This window comes from Hylobates moloch, unplaced genomic scaffold (assembly GCF_009828535.3).
Source record: "Hylobates moloch isolate HMO894 unplaced genomic scaffold, HMol_V3 SCAFFOLD_6, whole genome shotgun sequence".
Classification (NCBI taxonomy): Eukaryota; Metazoa; Chordata; class Mammalia; order Primates; family Hylobatidae; genus Hylobates; species Hylobates moloch.
Genome location: NW_026652281.1, coordinates 157,269,021 through 157,285,417, shown reverse-complemented (window position 1 = coordinate 157,285,417; position 16,397 = coordinate 157,269,021). Strand labels below are relative to the sequence as shown.

The 16,397-nt window shown below is 40.8% G+C and overlaps 2 protein-coding genes and 2 pseudogenes across 2 annotated transcripts in view; 1 reads left to right on the top strand and 3 right to left on the bottom strand.

Moving 5' to 3' along the window:
* Nucleotides 1–16,397, top strand: part of ZFP62 (ZFP62 zinc finger protein) — a 134,109-nt gene that overhangs the window by 36,048 nt on the left and 81,664 nt on the right. The gene's annotated exons all lie outside the window — the stretch shown is intronic.
* Nucleotides 2,394–4,014, bottom strand: LOC116470295 (protein FAM136A-like; annotated as a pseudogene).
* The window catches only part of BTNL8 (butyrophilin like 8), a 44,929-nt gene continuing 32,316 nt past the window's right edge, over nucleotides 3,785–16,397 (bottom strand). Inside the window, exons 4-8 of the mRNA XM_032158928.2 lie at nucleotides 7,051–7,164; nucleotides 6,299–6,319; nucleotides 5,737–5,763; nucleotides 5,418–5,444; nucleotides 3,785–4,786 (exon numbers count right to left, since the gene is read on the bottom strand). Coding sequence (XP_032014819.1) covers nucleotides 4,146–4,786; nucleotides 5,418–5,444; nucleotides 5,737–5,763; nucleotides 6,299–6,319; nucleotides 7,051–7,164 — 830 coding nt within the window. The 3' untranslated portion in view covers nucleotides 3,785–4,145. The remainder of the gene's footprint in view (nucleotides 4,787–5,417; nucleotides 5,445–5,736; nucleotides 5,764–6,298; nucleotides 6,320–7,050; nucleotides 7,165–16,397) is intronic.
* On the bottom strand, nucleotides 8,768–8,938 carry LOC116471975 (small ribosomal subunit protein uS14-like; annotated as a pseudogene).

The following is a 16,397-nucleotide window of genomic DNA, read 5'->3' as shown; positions in this document are numbered from 1 at the left end:
TTGTACTTTCCATGTGACTTTTCTAGGAACCTAGAACTGCTCTTTAAAATAAAGCATGTATATTTAAGTGTGGGCATAGCACTCAAAGGATGGGGTTCGAAGGCCGGGAACCTTCGCCTTTCTGGTCTTTCACCCTGGCCACGCCTTGGCTGGGCCTGGGGCTGCTCACCTGGATCTTCTGGATGTTCTCTCTGTCCAGCCTGGTGGTCCCTGTGTAGTAAGAAGGATTTGGTACCGTGGAGGGCTCTGGTTTGTTACAAGGCAGATCCCTGCTGCCAGGACAAGCACTGGCCACATGAAACATAAGGTCTAAAACACTCTCCTGTAATATCTCTGACCCAATAGCTGTTGGTTATTGGTGGTGCTGGTGTTTAATATTTTTTAAAGCAGCTTTATTAAGGGATAGTTGACATAAAATATACTGTACACATTTAAAGTATTTAATTTGATTATATTTGATTTATTAATATGTCCATAATCCATCACCACCAAAGTGACAATCAAGATAGTGAATATAGCCAGGCGCGGTGGCTCACGCCTGTAATCCCAGCACTTTGGGAGGCCAAGGCGGGCGGATCACGAGGTCAGGAGATCAAGACCATCCTGGCTAACACAGTGAAACCCTGACTCTACTAAAAATACAAAAAATTAGCCGGGCGAGGTGACGGGCGCCTGTAGTCCCAGCTACTCGGGAGGCTGAGGCAGGAGAATGGCGTGAACCCCGGGGGGGCGGAGCCTGCAGTGAGGGGAGATAGCGCCACTGCACTCCAGCCTGGGCGACGCGAGACTCTGTCTCAAAAAAAAAAAAAAAAAAAAAAAAAAGATAGTGAATATACCTTCACTTCCAAAAGCATCCTGGTGCCTTCCTCCCACCCCTCCCTCCCCTCCAAGCAACCACTGATGTGCTTTCTCACTATAGATTAGTTTGCATTCTCTAGAGTTTCATATACATGGAATCACATAGACTGTATTCTTTTTTTATCTACCTTGTTTCACTGGGAGTAATTATTTTTGAGCTCCATCAATGTTGTGCGCAAGAATAGTTCATTTTTGTGGGGTGGGAAGCAAATTAAACTTCATTTAGTTTTAAAACCAAACCACTAGGAAAATATATCACAGCCTGAAAACAGCAAATGGACAGGCTATATTATCATTTCAAGTAATAAGTTGGTGAAAATACACTGAGTTTGCTATTAAAACAGTCAGATGCCATGCTGGGGCAGGAAAACTGCGTGCTGCCAAGGCCCCAGGCGAATACAGTATTTGGTAATAGGAGGCTGCCACTTGTTTGCTCTAAGGGAGTCACAGCTCATCCCAGCCCAAGTTGCTTATTTTTCTCCCTCCCTTACTTCTTGTTTCCAGGGGTTTGTCTCAATTGTTAATTCAGGGGGCTAAGTAAGAAATGCTGGGTTTAGGCTTTCATTGTTTTCTGTTCTATGAAAACCAGGTTTTTCCAACTTCAGTGCATCATAACTCTCTTATAAGCAAGTAGCCAACAGCTACTCTTTTACTATTCATTCCAGGCTACCAATATATATCACAATCAAAACCCCCTTCTTTTTGAGGGGGAAAGTGCTGCTGTAAGATTGTCTTGTCATGTTGCTCCAGGCAGCCTCAAGCCCTACTAGCCAGTAAGAGGGAAGCTCTGTTTCCCATAATTAGTGTGACCTCTTGTGTTTGCCTCTTGTGTTGCCTCTTGTGTTTTTTGCATGGTCTCCAGGCTGAAAGATGCAGTGTGTAATAATTTGCAATGTGTAGTAATTTGTGGAAGAACTGCACATCCACATCTTGATGGGCAGAAAGGGTATCCACAAGGAACCTTTCAAAGTTCTTATCCAAACTACTCTCTCTCCCAATTCCACATCTTAAAATCAACTTTTATTCCATGTATACATTACAAAAAATCAAGGAAACAAAGACCCAGAAAACCTTTTTTCCCAAGTTAGTGACCTCATGGATTTTGTTTGACAGCTTATGGGAAATGGTGTGGTGACTCTTTGGGAAACAGGATGTGGCAACATACAGAAACACCTCTCCTCAAACGCCATCAGATCTAACCCGCCAGCCTGGTCGTCCCTGTGTAGCAAGAAGAATTTGGTACTGTGGAGGGCTCTGGCTTGTGACAAGAGAGATCCCTGCTGCCACATGAAACATGAGGTCTAAAACCCTCTCCTGGAGTATCCTTGACCCCAATTAGCACTAGTTTTTTTCATTTCACTTTTTGGGACAGAAACATAAAAGACCCGGTGTGCAGAGGCAAGTGACGTATGCCTTTCACTTGTTGCCATTCTTAATTTCTTCCTTCATAAACTTTGCTTAAAAGACTAAAATTCCCATTCCCTTTAAAAAAATATATTCTTGCCCTCAGCCCTGATGGCCACCGGCAAAGACTTTTATTTCCCAGAGGAAAAGAGAGACTCCTTCATTTCCTTGTTCATAGGCGGGATGAGGTGCATGTGGTCATCCACACCCTTGGTCACTCAGCCGTCCGGTGGTTGCTTCACCTGAAGCTCCTTACTGCCTGCTTGAATCTTCAGCTTTGTCATAGCAATGCATGATGCACCAGGCCAGGTGGTCCTGGAACTTCTCCAGCTTGCTGGTCACCAAGGCCTAGGCTTGAGCTAGAAGTGCATGGCAGTGTTCAGTGCACTGCTGCACCTGCTGCGTGGATGCCTGGCTGTCCTCACAACAGCTGGCACTGCGCCAGAACATGAGGCCACCTGGGAGGCTGGGAGCCTTCGCCTTTCTGGTCTTTCACCTTGGCCACACCTTGGCTGAGCCTTGGGCTGCTCACCTGGATCTTCTGGATATTCTCTCTGTCCAGACTCTTCACCATGGAGTCCGCCACCTCCTGCACCCACAGCTGCTGTGTGACGACCCTTCACTGCCTGCCTGCAGAGTTGATTTTTGACCGTCATGGAGTGCCCGATGTGTGGATGCACCACGGTTTGTTTATCTGCTCATCTGTTGTGAGTATCTGGGCTGTCTCCACCTTTCAACTATTCTGAATGGGGCTTCTATGAATATTGAGGTACAAGGCTTTGTCAAGACATGCAGTGCCTTTTCTCTTGGTGAATACTTAAGAGTGGGATGGCTGGACCACACATTAGGTGACTGTTTACTTTTAAAGAAACTGCCAAACAGTTTTCCAAAATAGTTTTTACATTTTTACACTCTTTTACATTCCTATCAGCAGGGTGTGAGTTTCAGTTTCTGCACATTCTGGCCAACACTGGGTATGATCATTCCGTGTAATTTTATTACCACTCCAATAGGTAGGAATGGTATCTCATTGTTTTAATTTGAATTTTCTCAATTACTATGATGTTGAGTATCTTTTCATGTGCTTGTCATCTGTGTAGCTTCTTTGCTCACAGATGTAATTTTTTCCTGCATCTATTGAAATGATCGTATAGTTTTCTTTTTCAGTTTGTTAATGTGGTTAATTAAACTGGTTGATATGTTAATATTAAGCCACATATGAGAAAAACCACATTTAGTAGTGATGTATTATTCTTTGAATGTATTGCTGGATTCAGTTTGCTAAAATTTTAATTAGAATATTTGTGTCTAAGTTCATGGGGGATATGGATGTGTAGTTTTCCTTTCTTTTCTTGTAATGTCCTTGTCTGGTTTTGGTATGAAAGTAATGCGGGCTCTATAGAATGCAATGGAAGTGCCGCCTTCCCTATAATTCCTTGGCTCTGGCACAGAGCAGGTGCCTGTTTCATGGGTGATTTGAGTAAGGAACAATAAATTCATGTGAAATAAACAAGCAAAGACCTTATTGAAAGTGTAATGAACAAACCATTAGGATACACTCTGTCATCTATAAGATCTAAGCATTATTCACATTCCTTGTCTACTTAATCTACACCACAGCCTGTGAGATGGGCATTCCTGACGGTTCCTCACCTGAGAGGCGGTGAGTATTTCAAGATCACTTAGCCAGATGGAGTGAGAGCAAACTAAATGTAATGTCAGCCCTCTTCCCTCCCATCTCAGGGCAGCCATGACCCCTGACTCCCATGTGGACAGGCCAATCCCCCTTCATCTGGAAGCCACCTTGGCTGGCTGCTGCGGGACTTTGGATCTGGGAGAGAAACCTTAGTATCCCTAAAGAAGAATGTGGGGTGTGATTCATCCTACACATCACCCCTGGGGAGGAAGGGCGTGGTTGCCTGTGAGGAGGACTCACTGTTGCTTGTCTCTGGGATTGTAGAGGCCCTTTGCCAAGAGGCCTCTCTCTCTGATTCCTGGGTGACTGGGCAGATGACTATGGGAGTTCCATCTTGCCCATTATGGGATGGATACTCAATGTAGGGCCTCAATAAGCCTTCAAACTGACATGTCAGGGTATAAATAAGAGACTGGTCATTTATGTTGAAGAAGGAGATGGTCCCACACTCGTAGTCCAGGAAGACCCCTATTTGTGTAGGTGGGGTCCTGGGGATGAGGCTGATAAAACGGCGATTTAATGTGAAATACAAATGTCCTCCATTCAGTCTGAGGACCCAGTACCCATGATCGGGAGACAAAGGCACGTGCTGCTTCCTCCTGTCCACATCATCCCGGCACACTCCCACGCGCCACCTTTCATTGTGTCCCCCGTCCACCTCCCAGTAATGTTTCCCTGCTTGGAAACTCTGAGAAGCCACCACACTCGTCCTTGTAAATCTCTTCTCCGAGTGAGGCACATCCTGGGGAGCTTTTCTATGGGTTACCGTTTTCAGATCAGAAACGCAGAGCTGCGGGTGAGCCGTCTCTGGATCCAGAGTCACCTCCACTGGGGTGCGGTGGGGGAGAGAGGAAGCATGAGTTACTGAAGAGGAAATCTGGGCTGGAACAAGAGGTCGACCTCCCCACTGCAGACTGGCTCTGGGTGGCATAGGTGAGGCCCCGGACCTGAGCCTCCCTCAGACACTGCCTTTCAGGTATCACCAGTGCAGCCTGGAGGACTCATCAATGTCTAGATATGTCTCAATATGACGTCCCAATCTCGGCATATCACCCAACCCTGCCACTGTCCCTTCATACATAAAACTATTTGATTCATAAGAGCTGGAGGGACCCCACTATCTAACTTCCTCCCACTCAGAATTTTCTGCCTGACTTTACTTCCTTCCCCTCAGCTCAGACCCCTGACCAGTCACTAGTGCCCTCAATTCCCTGAAACTGCCAAAGACCCCCCCTGTCTCCCGTTTACCCAGCCCCTGTCTTCTCCCCTTCTAGACCAAGGGGAAGAAGTCTGTCTGGGGGCACTGCACCCTTGGGGGCGATCAAGCATCCAGTTTCTCCATCTGCAGGCAGGATGTGTCTCAGCATCACTCTGTGTTCCCCTATCTGTCCCTGTTCAGTTCCCCCTCTCATGTCCACCTGAGATTCTGTCCCACTGTCACCTGTTCAGGTGTTGGTACCTGCGTGTTTCCGGGCATCTCTCAATTCTGAAAGCAAGCAGACAGAGCAGGCAGTTCAGTGCTCACGTGGGAAACAGGGCGCAGGGAGAAGGGAGAAATCAAGGATTAGGACTCTTCTTGAGTGTTGTGGGCCCTCCAGAGATCTGAAGAAGGCTATGGGGCTTCTCTACAAAATGCACCTCCCCTAGAATCTGCAATTTCAGAGTTCCCATCACAAGCTTGGCTCTGCAGGGACCCATGGGCCTCAGCATATAAAAATCCATAAACAAGAGACTTGGAAAGAAGTCATAAATGTGTGAAGAGGAATATTTTCTTTTACCTGCCTGTCTGTGCTTTCTTCTCCAGTCTGAAAAACAAAAACAAAAAACACGTAAGAGGCTGACATCACAGAGTGGGGGCCCAGGGAGGGCGTGGGAGGAAAGCCCTGCGAGTGATAACACTCACCCAGTTTATCCTGGAGTTTCCACGAAACAAAAAGCAGACTATTTAGTGGTTGATACAGGACTGGATAAAGTCTCAAAGCATCAGGCCAGGGGAGGTTGAGGATCACCCACAAATTTTTCTCAGGTTCCTCACTGTGGCCCACACACCCTCAGAGCTCATGATAACACCTCCCCCCACCACACACACAGCAAACCAACGGGCAACAGGCACAGACAATTTGTGGGGACTTCCAGGCCCTGGGGTCTGTCCTAAGCCCTCCAGCTATCTGAGGGGCAACTCATAGCAGTGGACGGAGAGAGCCAGGCAGCTGCTCTCCTCCACCTGCCGGTGCTTCCTGTCCGGCCTGGAGTCAGGGTGGTCCAGAGGCTCAAACTGTGGATCAGGGAGGGACTCGGGAGAACCATGTGTGGGAGGCTCAGGACATGACACATACTTACCCAATTCTGCCTGGATTTTCCCTGAAACAGAAACAGTATATTCAGTGGTGGACACAGGAGTGCAAGGTACAAACACGGAGCTGGCTCCTTGCACAGGTGGGACGAGCTGCAGGTGTGAAGGGCTGGGCCTCTCCTAGGACACTTATATGTGCTCGTTTCCCCAGCGCCTGCACGGAGTGTAGCTGTCTGGGGTGGAGCACGAGATCAGGAGGAAGGTGCCTGCTAAGGAGAGGGACAACAGCTGGGATGCTGTGGAGGTGGGGATGGAGATGGGAGAAGGCGGGTGGGAGGGGAGGCAGGGGCGGCCTCATCCTCAATGGGAAGTGTCACTCCCAAGGAGGAGGAAATTGGTTTTGGGGGTGAAAAGTCTTATTGAGACTGAATATAATTTTATCTTATTGTCAGTCACTTTTGCTTCCTCCTTTATGAATTTGTTCACCACATTAAAACTTTTTAATAGGAGTCTAGGTGTTGTTCATGGAAAATTATCCAAGCTCTCTCTATAGGTACTGAAAATCATTCATCCCCTTATTATTTGATCTAAATGAAGTAGCAAAGGCCTGTCATAGTTGATATTTCCAGAGGAAGAGGTGTTAGAATACCCTAGAGAAGGATGATTACTTTTTTGGGCCTGGGCCCCTGGAGGCTAGGACTAGAGGAAGAGAAGCAGCTGGGATGTGGGAGCATCTCTGATCCTGTCCCTGCTGGAACCATGAATAAGGCACTGGCCCATGCTTCTCTCTCTCGCTTACCCTGGAATTTGGAGAAGAAAATCTTCAGTCCAACAATGCCAAAAAATAGGCCACAGCAGAGTATTGCCAGTACTTTGGTAGCCAGGTGCCATGATGTAGGCTGGAAAAAGGTATCTGCAAAACAATCCCACAGACACTTCAGTTACTGGTGAACAAAGGACACAATTCAATTCTTCTTTAAGGACTCACCTGGTTCCCCACAATGGAAGAAACAGGTTTCTATAAATTCTCCTATAGGTTTAACACTTTGTATTTTTGTTATAAAATGAGGTAGTGGTTCTGTTTAATTTTCTTCTCAACAGATAACGACTGTGCCAACATTTGTTGAATGGACCTTCCTTTACACACGGACACACGCAGCATCACCTCTGACCTAATGAGCTTTCTGTTTAGGTTTGGATTTGTTTCTGGGCTCTCTGCTCTGTGCCATTTGTCTACTTGTCCACTTTTGTGCCAATAATTTTGAGTGGCTTAATCACCACAGTTCCGGGATATGTCCTGGTATAAACTAGACTAAGTTTCCTCACTTCTTATTCAGTTGCGCCTTGGCAATCATGGCCATTTGCTCTGCGACATAAATTTTTGTATTGACTTATCAAGTTCTAAGAAAATTCTGCTGAGATTTTGAATGGAATTGTATTGAATCTATAGATCGATTCAGAGAGAACTGATGTCTTAAAATATTTGCATCTTGTCTGAAAAACTATCTCTTCCCTCCTTTTATTACTACTATTTAAATTGACAAACTACATACATATTAATGGGTACAGTGTATTCTTTGATACATGCCTACAATGTGGAATGATTAAATCAAGCTAATTAACACATCCATCATCTCCCTTACTTATCATTTTTATGGTGAGACATTTAAATTTTATTCTTTCTGTTATTCTGAAATATACAATATATTATTATTGACTACAGTCACCCTGTTCTTCAGTAGACTTCAAAACATATTTCTCTTGTCTATCTCAATCTTTGCACCCTTTGACCAACAACTCCCCATTCTCTCTTGCCCTCTGCCCCAGCCTCTGGTAACATTCTACTCTCTATTGTTATGAGTTCAACTTTTTTAGCTTTGACGTATATCAGATCACGAGAGATTCGTCTTTCTGTGCTTGGCTTATTTCACTTAGCATAATGTCCTTCAGGTTTATCCTCGGAGTTGCAAACAACAAAATGTCCATCTTTTTTTAAAGACTAAATATTGTACTCCATTTTATTCATAGATCACATTTTCTTTATCCATTCATCTGATGATGGACACTTAGACTGAATTTAGCAATTGTGAGTAATACAGCTATTCCATCAACATATTGATCACAATCCATTTTCATATATTCCCACAAGTAGGACTGCTGAATCATAGAGTAGTTCTATTTTTAGTTTTTTGAGAAAACTCCATACTGTTTTCCATAATAGCCATACTAATTTACATTCCCACCAATAATGTATAAGAGTTCCTTTTCTCAGCATCCTTGCCAACACTTATCTTTAATCTTTTTGGTAATAGCCATTCAAAGAGGTGTAAGGTGATATCTCATTGTGGTTTAATTTGCGTTCCCACAATGATTAGAGGTGCTGAGCATTTCTTCATGTACCTGTTGTCCATTTATTTATTTATTTATTTATTTATTTATGTTTATTTTATGTACAAAGAGCTATCATGGTTTTTCATTGTGTAGATGCCTTGGATAATCCATTCAAGGAAGATCACTTAGTTCAACTTAATGAAACCTATATCCTTTGTGTACTGATGGAAGCACTGCTGGCACATATTGAGGCCGTATTTCCAGATCAGATCATGCCAGTTTGAGCAGACTCAACAAGAGCAAGAACCCTGACTGAATTTTCATGAGTGGCTCCAGTACAGCTGCTGGTGACCCATCTTTCTCTCAGGAGTGCAACTAGGTGAAAGAAGAGAGTTAGCGCAAGCCTACACTCTCCCTGTTGTCCACTTAAATGTAATTTTGAGAAATGTTTGTTCAGGTCCTTTCCCCTTTTTTAAGATCAGGTTATTTGTTTTCTTGCTATTGAGCTGTTTGAATTTCTTACATATTTTGGATATTAATCCCCTATCAGCTGTTTGGTTTGCAAATATTTTCTCTCACTCTGTGGGTTGTCCTTCACCTTGTTAACTGTTTTCTTAGCTGTACAGAAGCTTTTTAGTTTGCTGTAATCCCATTTGTCTATTTTTGCTTTTGTTGTCTATGCTTTTTATGTCATATTCAAAAAAATTATTGCCAAGATCAATGTCATGGAGGTTGCCCATATATTTTCTTCTAGTAGTTTTATAGTTGCAGGTCTTACATTTAACTTTTTAATCTAATTTGAGTTCGTTTTTGTACATGGTGTGAGATAAGGGTTCAATTTCACACATGTGCATGTGGATATCCACTTGTTTCAATATCGTTTATTGAAGAGACTGTCCTTTCTTCATCCTGTGTTCTTGGCACCTTTTTCAAAAATCAATTGTTCATAAACACATGGGTGTATTTCTAAACTTTCCATCCTGTTCCATTGAGTGATGTGTCTGCTTTTGTGCCAGCCCCAGGACATTTTAATTATAATCACTTTATATTTTGAAATCAGAGTATAGTGACTCTAACTTTGTTATTTTTGCTCAAGATTGCTTTGGCTATTTGAGATCTTTTGTGGTTCCATATGAATTTAATGATTGCTTTTTTCTTTATCTGTGAAAAGTGACATTAGAATCTTGAGAGAGATTGTATTGAATCTGTAGATAGCTTTGGGTAGTATGAACATTTTAACAATGCTAATTCTTCCAATCCCTGAACATGGAATATATTTCCTTTATTTGTGTTCACTCTTCTAAGTTTTATTTTACTTTGTATTGATGTAATAATTGTTCATATTTACAGGGTGCAAAATGGTGTTTTGATACATGTGTACAATATGTAATGATCAAATTAAGGTATCGCCTAAAACATTAATCATTTCTTTAAGGTGAGAACATTCAAAATCCTCTTTTTTAGCTATTTTGAGATATGTAATATGTTATTGGTAATTATAGTTACCCTACTGTGTCATAGAAGACTGGAACTTATTGCTGCTATTTGAATGTAATTTTGTACCTGATCCACCTCTCCTCATCCCCTGCAATCCCTCGACCCTTACCAGCCTCTAGTAACCACTATTCCACTTTCTACTTCTATGAGATCAGCTTTTTAAAAGAATTTTAATTGCCTCATAAAACTGTACATATTTATGTGGTACAATGTGATGTTGTGATACATGTGTACATTGTGTAATGATCATTTCCATCACCTCAAACACTTGTCGTGTCTTTGTGGTGAGAACATTCAAAATCCCCTCTTCTAGCTGTTCTGAAATATACTATACATTCTTGTTAAGTATAGTCACTCTGCTACGCAATAGGATACCAGAACATTTTCTTCCTAATTGTAACTTTATATGCATTGGCCAATCTTTCTCCATTCCTCCCTCTACCCTATCCCCAGCTCCAGCAGTCTCTGGTAACCCCTACTTCTCTACTTCTATGAGATAAACTTTTTGGATTCCATATATGGGTGAGATCATGTGGTGTTTGTCTTTCTGTGTCTGGCTTAATTTACTTAATGTCTTCTAGATTCTCTACCTCTGTGAGATACATTTATTGGATTCCACTTATGGGTGAGATCATGTATGGTTTAATGTACTTAACATAGTGTGTTCTGAGTTCATCCGTGTTGTTGCAAATAATAGGATTTCACTCTTTTTATTACTGAATAATATTCTATTTTGCATATACATCATATTTGCTTTTCATTGATTTGTTAATAAACAGGTTGATTCCATATCTTAGCTATTGTGAACAGTGCTAAAATAAACATAGGAGTGCAGATTTCTTCAATATGTTGATTTTCTTTCTTTTGGATATACTCAGTACTTTGATTGCTGGATCTATGGTAGTTTTGTTTTTAATTTTTTGAGAAGTCTCCATACTGTTTTCCATAATGAACATACTAATTTAAAATCCCACCAGTGGTGTGTAACTGTTCTTTTTCTCCACATCAGCAACAATTGTTATCTTTTGTCTTTTTGATGATGGCAATTTTAACTTGAGTAATGTTTAATCTCATTGTAGTTTTGATTTGCATTTCCCTGATGACTAGTGATATTGAACAGTTTTTTATATATCTGTTGTTCATTTGTATGTTTTCTTTTGAGAAATGTGTATAAGGTCTATCATCCTGGCCGGGCACGGTGGTTCACGCCTGTAATCCCAGCACTTTGGGAGGCTGGATGGATCACCTGAGGTCAGGAGTTAGAGACCAGCCTAGCCAACCTGGTGAAACCCCGTCTCTACTAAAAATATAAAAATTAGCTGGGCGTGGTGGCAGGTGCTTGTAATCCCAGCTACTTGGGAGGCTGAGGCAGGAGAATCACTTGAACCCAGGAGGTCGAGGTTGCAGTGAGCCAAGATTGCACCATTGCACTCCAGCCTGGGCGACAGAGCGAGACTGTCTCAAAAAAAAAAAAAGTCTATTTTTCCTTTTGCGATTGGATTATTTGGGTTTTTTCACTTTTGAGTTGTTTGAGTTCCTTATATCCTGGATATGAATAGCTAGTCAGATGTATAGTTTGCAAATATTTTCTCCCATTCTGTAAGTTACCTCTTCACTCTGTTAATTATTTCCTTTGCTGTGCAAAAGCTTTTCAGTTTGATATAATCACACTTGTCTGTTTCTGCTTTTGTTGTCCGTGGTTTTGAAATCATATATATATATAAAGTATTGCCCAGTCCAATGTCCTGAAGCATTTTTCCTGTTTTCTTCTAGTAGCTTTATAGTTTCAGGTTTTACATTTTAGCCTTTAATTCATCAAGATTTTATTTTTATATATGGTGAGAGATAGGGGTTAGTTCATTCTTCTGCATATGGATACTGGCGAATGCAGCACTATTTTTTGAAGAGACTGTCTTTTCTCTAATATATATTCTTGGCTCCTTTCTCAAAAGTGAGCTGACTGTAAATGTATGGATTTATATCTGGGTTTTGTATTCTGTCTCATTCTTCTGTGTGTCTGCTTTTATGCTAGTACCATGCTGTCTTGGCTACCATGATTTTGTAGTGTATTTTGAAGCTCCATAGTGTGATACCTCCCAGCTTTGTTCTTTTATTCAGTAATGTTTTGGCTGTTTGGAGACTTCTGTGGCTCCATATGAATTTTAGGATTTTGGTTTTTATTTCTTTAAAGAATGTCATTGGTATTTTGATAAGGATTGCATTGACTCTGTAGATCACTTTGGGTAGTATAGTCATTTTACCAATCTTAATTCTTTTAGATCAGGAACATGGGGTATCTTTTCATTTGTTTGTGTTCCCTTCAGTTCCTTTCATCAATGTTTTGTAGTTTTTGTTGTATAGATCTTCACCTCCTTGGTTAAACTTATTCCTTGGTATTTTATTTTGTTGTAGCTATTGTAAATCATACTGCTTTCTTGATTCTTTTTCAACTAGTTTGTTATCGGTGTGTAGAAACACTACTGAATTTATATGTTGATTTTGTATCCTGCAACATTACTGAATTTGTTTATCAGTTCTAAGAGGTTTTTTGTGGAATCTTTAGTATTTTTTTTATATGAAGATCATGTTGTCTGCAAACAGGGACAATTAGACTTTCTCCTTTCCAATTTAGATGCCCCCCTTTTTTTAATCTTGCCTAATTTCTCTGTCTAGGACTTCCAGTACTTTGTTGAATAAGAGTAGTAAAAGTGGGCATCCTTGTCTTGTTCCAGTTCTTATTGAAAAGCTTTCAACTTTTCCCCATTCTGTATGATGTTAGCTGTGAGTTTGTCATATGTGACCTTGATTGTGTTGAGGTACATTTCTTCTACATCTCACCTGTTGAGAGTTTATATCATGCAGGATGTTGAATTTCATCAAATATTTTTGATGTCTATTGAGATGATCATATGCTTTTTGGTCTTCATTCTGTTGATGTGATATATCACATTTATTGATTTCCATATGTTGAACCTTCCTTGCATCCCTGGAATCAATCCCACTTAATCGTGGTGTATATTCTTTTTGATGTGCTATTGGATTTGGATTGCTAGTATTTTGTTGAGAATTTTTGCATCTATGTTCACAACGGATATTGGCCTGTAGCATTCTCCTTTTTGTTGTATTCTTTTCTGATTTTGGCATCAGGGTGATACTGTCCTCATGGAATGAGTTTGGAAGAATTCCCACCCATTCAACTTTTTGTAATACTTTAAGAAGAGAAGGTGTTAGTTCTTTAAAAGTTTAATAGAATCCAGCAGTGAAGTCATCTTGTTTTGGGCTTTTGTTTGTTGGGATACTTCCTACTGCTGATTCACTCTTGTTACTCATTATTAGTCTGATTAGGTTTTCTATTTTTTCTTGACTTTATTTTGGTGTGTTCCATGTGTTTATGAGTTTATCTACTTCTTTTAAGTTTTCCAATTTGTTGGCATATGCTAGTTCTCTCTTTCTTTCCTTCCTTCCTTCATATAGTAGTTCTCTCTTTCTTTTTCTCTTTCTTTCCCTCCCTCCCTTCCTTCCTTCCTACTTCCCTTCCTTCCTCCCTCCCTCCCTTCTCTTTCTTCTTGCTGTGTCTCCCAGGTTGCATCTCAATCTCGGCTCACTGCAGCCTCTGCCTCCCAGGTTCAAGTGATTCTCATGCCTCAGCCTCCCAAGTAGTTGGGGGCTACAGGCGCATGCCACCAAACCTGGCTAATTTTTGTGGGGTTTTTTGTTTTGTTTTGTTTTGTTTTGTTTTTAGTGGAGACAGGGTTTCACCATGTTGACCAGGCTGGTCTCGAACTCCTGACCTCAAGAGATTTGCCTGCCTTGGCCTCCCAAAGTGCTGGGATTACAGGCATGAGCCACTGTGCCCTGCGGCATATAGTTCTTAATAGTCTCCAGTGATCTTTTGTATTTCTCTAGTATCAGTTTTAATGCCTCCTTTTGGTTTCTGATTTTCTTTATTTGGGTCTTCTCTCTTTTTTTCATAGTTAGTCTAGCGAAGGTTTGTCAATTTTATCTTTTCAAAACACAAACTCTTATTTTGTTGGTCTTTTGTATTATAATTTTGGTCTTTATTTCATTTATTTCTCCTCTGATATTTATTTTTTTTCCTTCTACAAAATTTGGGCTTCGTTTCTTCTTGCCCTTCTAGTTTCTTGAGGCTAATTGTTAGGGTTTTTTTTTTTACTTGAAATATTTATACTTTTTATGGTGTAGGCATTATTGCTATAAACTTACGTCCTAGTACTGGTTTTACTATATCCCGTATGTTTTGGTATGTTGTGTTTCTTTTTTTTTTTTTTTTCCTCTGAGATGAAGTCTTGCTCTGTCTACCAGGCTGGAGTGCAGCAGCATGATCTCAGCTCACTGCAATCTCTGCCTCCCTGGTTCAAGCAATTCTCCTGCCTCAGCCTCCCGAGTAGCTGGGATTAGCGCCACCACGCCCAGCTAATTTTTATATTTTTAGTAGAGATGGTGCTTCACCATGTTGACCCCTTGACCTTGTGATCTGCCTGCCTCAGCCTCCCAAAGTGCTGGGATTACAGGCATGAACCACTGCGCCCAGCTGGTATGTTGTATTTATATTTTCATTTGTTTTTAGGAGTTTTTTAACTTTCTTTTAAATTTCTGCATTGAGCCAATGGTTGTTCAGAAGAATGTTGTTTAATTTCCATGTATCTGTACAATTTCCAATGTTCTTGTTATTGATTTCTTGTTTTATTCTATTGTGCCCTGAAAATATACTTGATGTAGTTTTTATTTTAAAAAAAATTGTTGAGGTTGTTTTGTGGCCTAACATAAAATGTATCCTGGAGAATGTTCCATGTGCTGATGAGAAGAATGTGTATTCTGCAGCTTGTGGATAAAATATTATGTAAATATCTGCTAGGTTCATTTGGTGTATAGTGTACAATAAATCCAATGTTACTTTGTTGATTTTCTGTCTAGATGATCTGTCCAGTGGTGGGTGTAGGGTGTTGAAGTCCCCAGCTTCAACAGCTAGACAGTTCAGCTAGACATTACATTAATTAATGCATTGGGATCTACCTTTCCCTTTAGATCTAGTAATATTTGCTTTATGAATCTTGGTGCTCCCGTGTTGGGTTCACATATATTTACAATTGCTATATCCTCTTGTTGAATTGACCCCTTTATCATTAAATAATAATCTTCTTTGTCCCTTTTTACAGTTTTTGACTTAAAATCTATTTTATCTGATATAAGTATAGCTATTCTTGCTTGTTTGTTTTTTCCTTTTGTATGGAATACCATTCGTCATCCCTCAATTTCAGTCTTTGTGTGTCTTTACAAGTGAAGTGAGTTTCTTCTGGGCGGCATATAATGGGATCTTTTTTCATTCATTCATTCATTCATTCAGCCAATCTATATATTTTAATTAGGGAATTTAAACTGTTTACATTCAAGTGTATTGTTGATGAGTGAGGACTTACTCCTGTCATTTTGTTAACTTTTTGTTCATTATTTTGTATATCCCAGTTTGATTCTTCCTCTCTTATCATTTACCTTTGCCATTTGACGGATTACTATAGTGATAAAATTTGATTCCTTTCTCTTTCTCAATTTCATGTCTGTTCTTCCAGTGAGTTTTCTACTTTCAGGTGTTTTCGTATGGTAGTTATCATCCTTTCCCTTCCAGATGTAGGACTCCCTTGAGCATTTCTTGTAAGACTGATCTAGTGGTGATAAATTCCCTCAGTTTTGCTTATCTAAAAAATATCTTTTTCTTCTTTATTTCTGAAGAATAGCTTTGCTGGACATCATATCTTAGTTGGCTTTTTTTTTTCCCTCCAGCACTTTGAACATAGTATCCCTTTCTCTCTTGGCCTGGAAGATTTCTGTTAAGAAATCTGCGTTACCATCCTGACCAACATGGTGAAACCCTCTCTCTACTAAAAATACAAAAATTAGCTGGGTGTGGTGCTGCGTGCCTGTAATCCCAGCTACTCGGGAGGCTAAGGCAGGATAATCGCTTGAACTAGGGAGTCAGAGGCTGCAGTGAGCCGAAATCGTGCCAGTGCATTCCAGCCTGGTGACAGAGCAAGACTGTCAAAAAAAAAAAAAAAAAGAAAGAAAGAAATCTGCTGTTAGTCTGATGGAAATTCTCTTGTATGTAGCATGACACTTTTATCTTGCTCATTTTAGAATTCTCTGTTTGTCTTTTTGACAATTTGACTAAAATATGCCATGTAGAGGACCTTTTTGTGTTGAATATATTTGGAAACTTTTAAGCTTCCTGGGAACTGGATGTCCACATCTCTTCCAGGACTTGCGAAGTTTTCAGCTATTATTTTATTAAATAGGTTATTTACA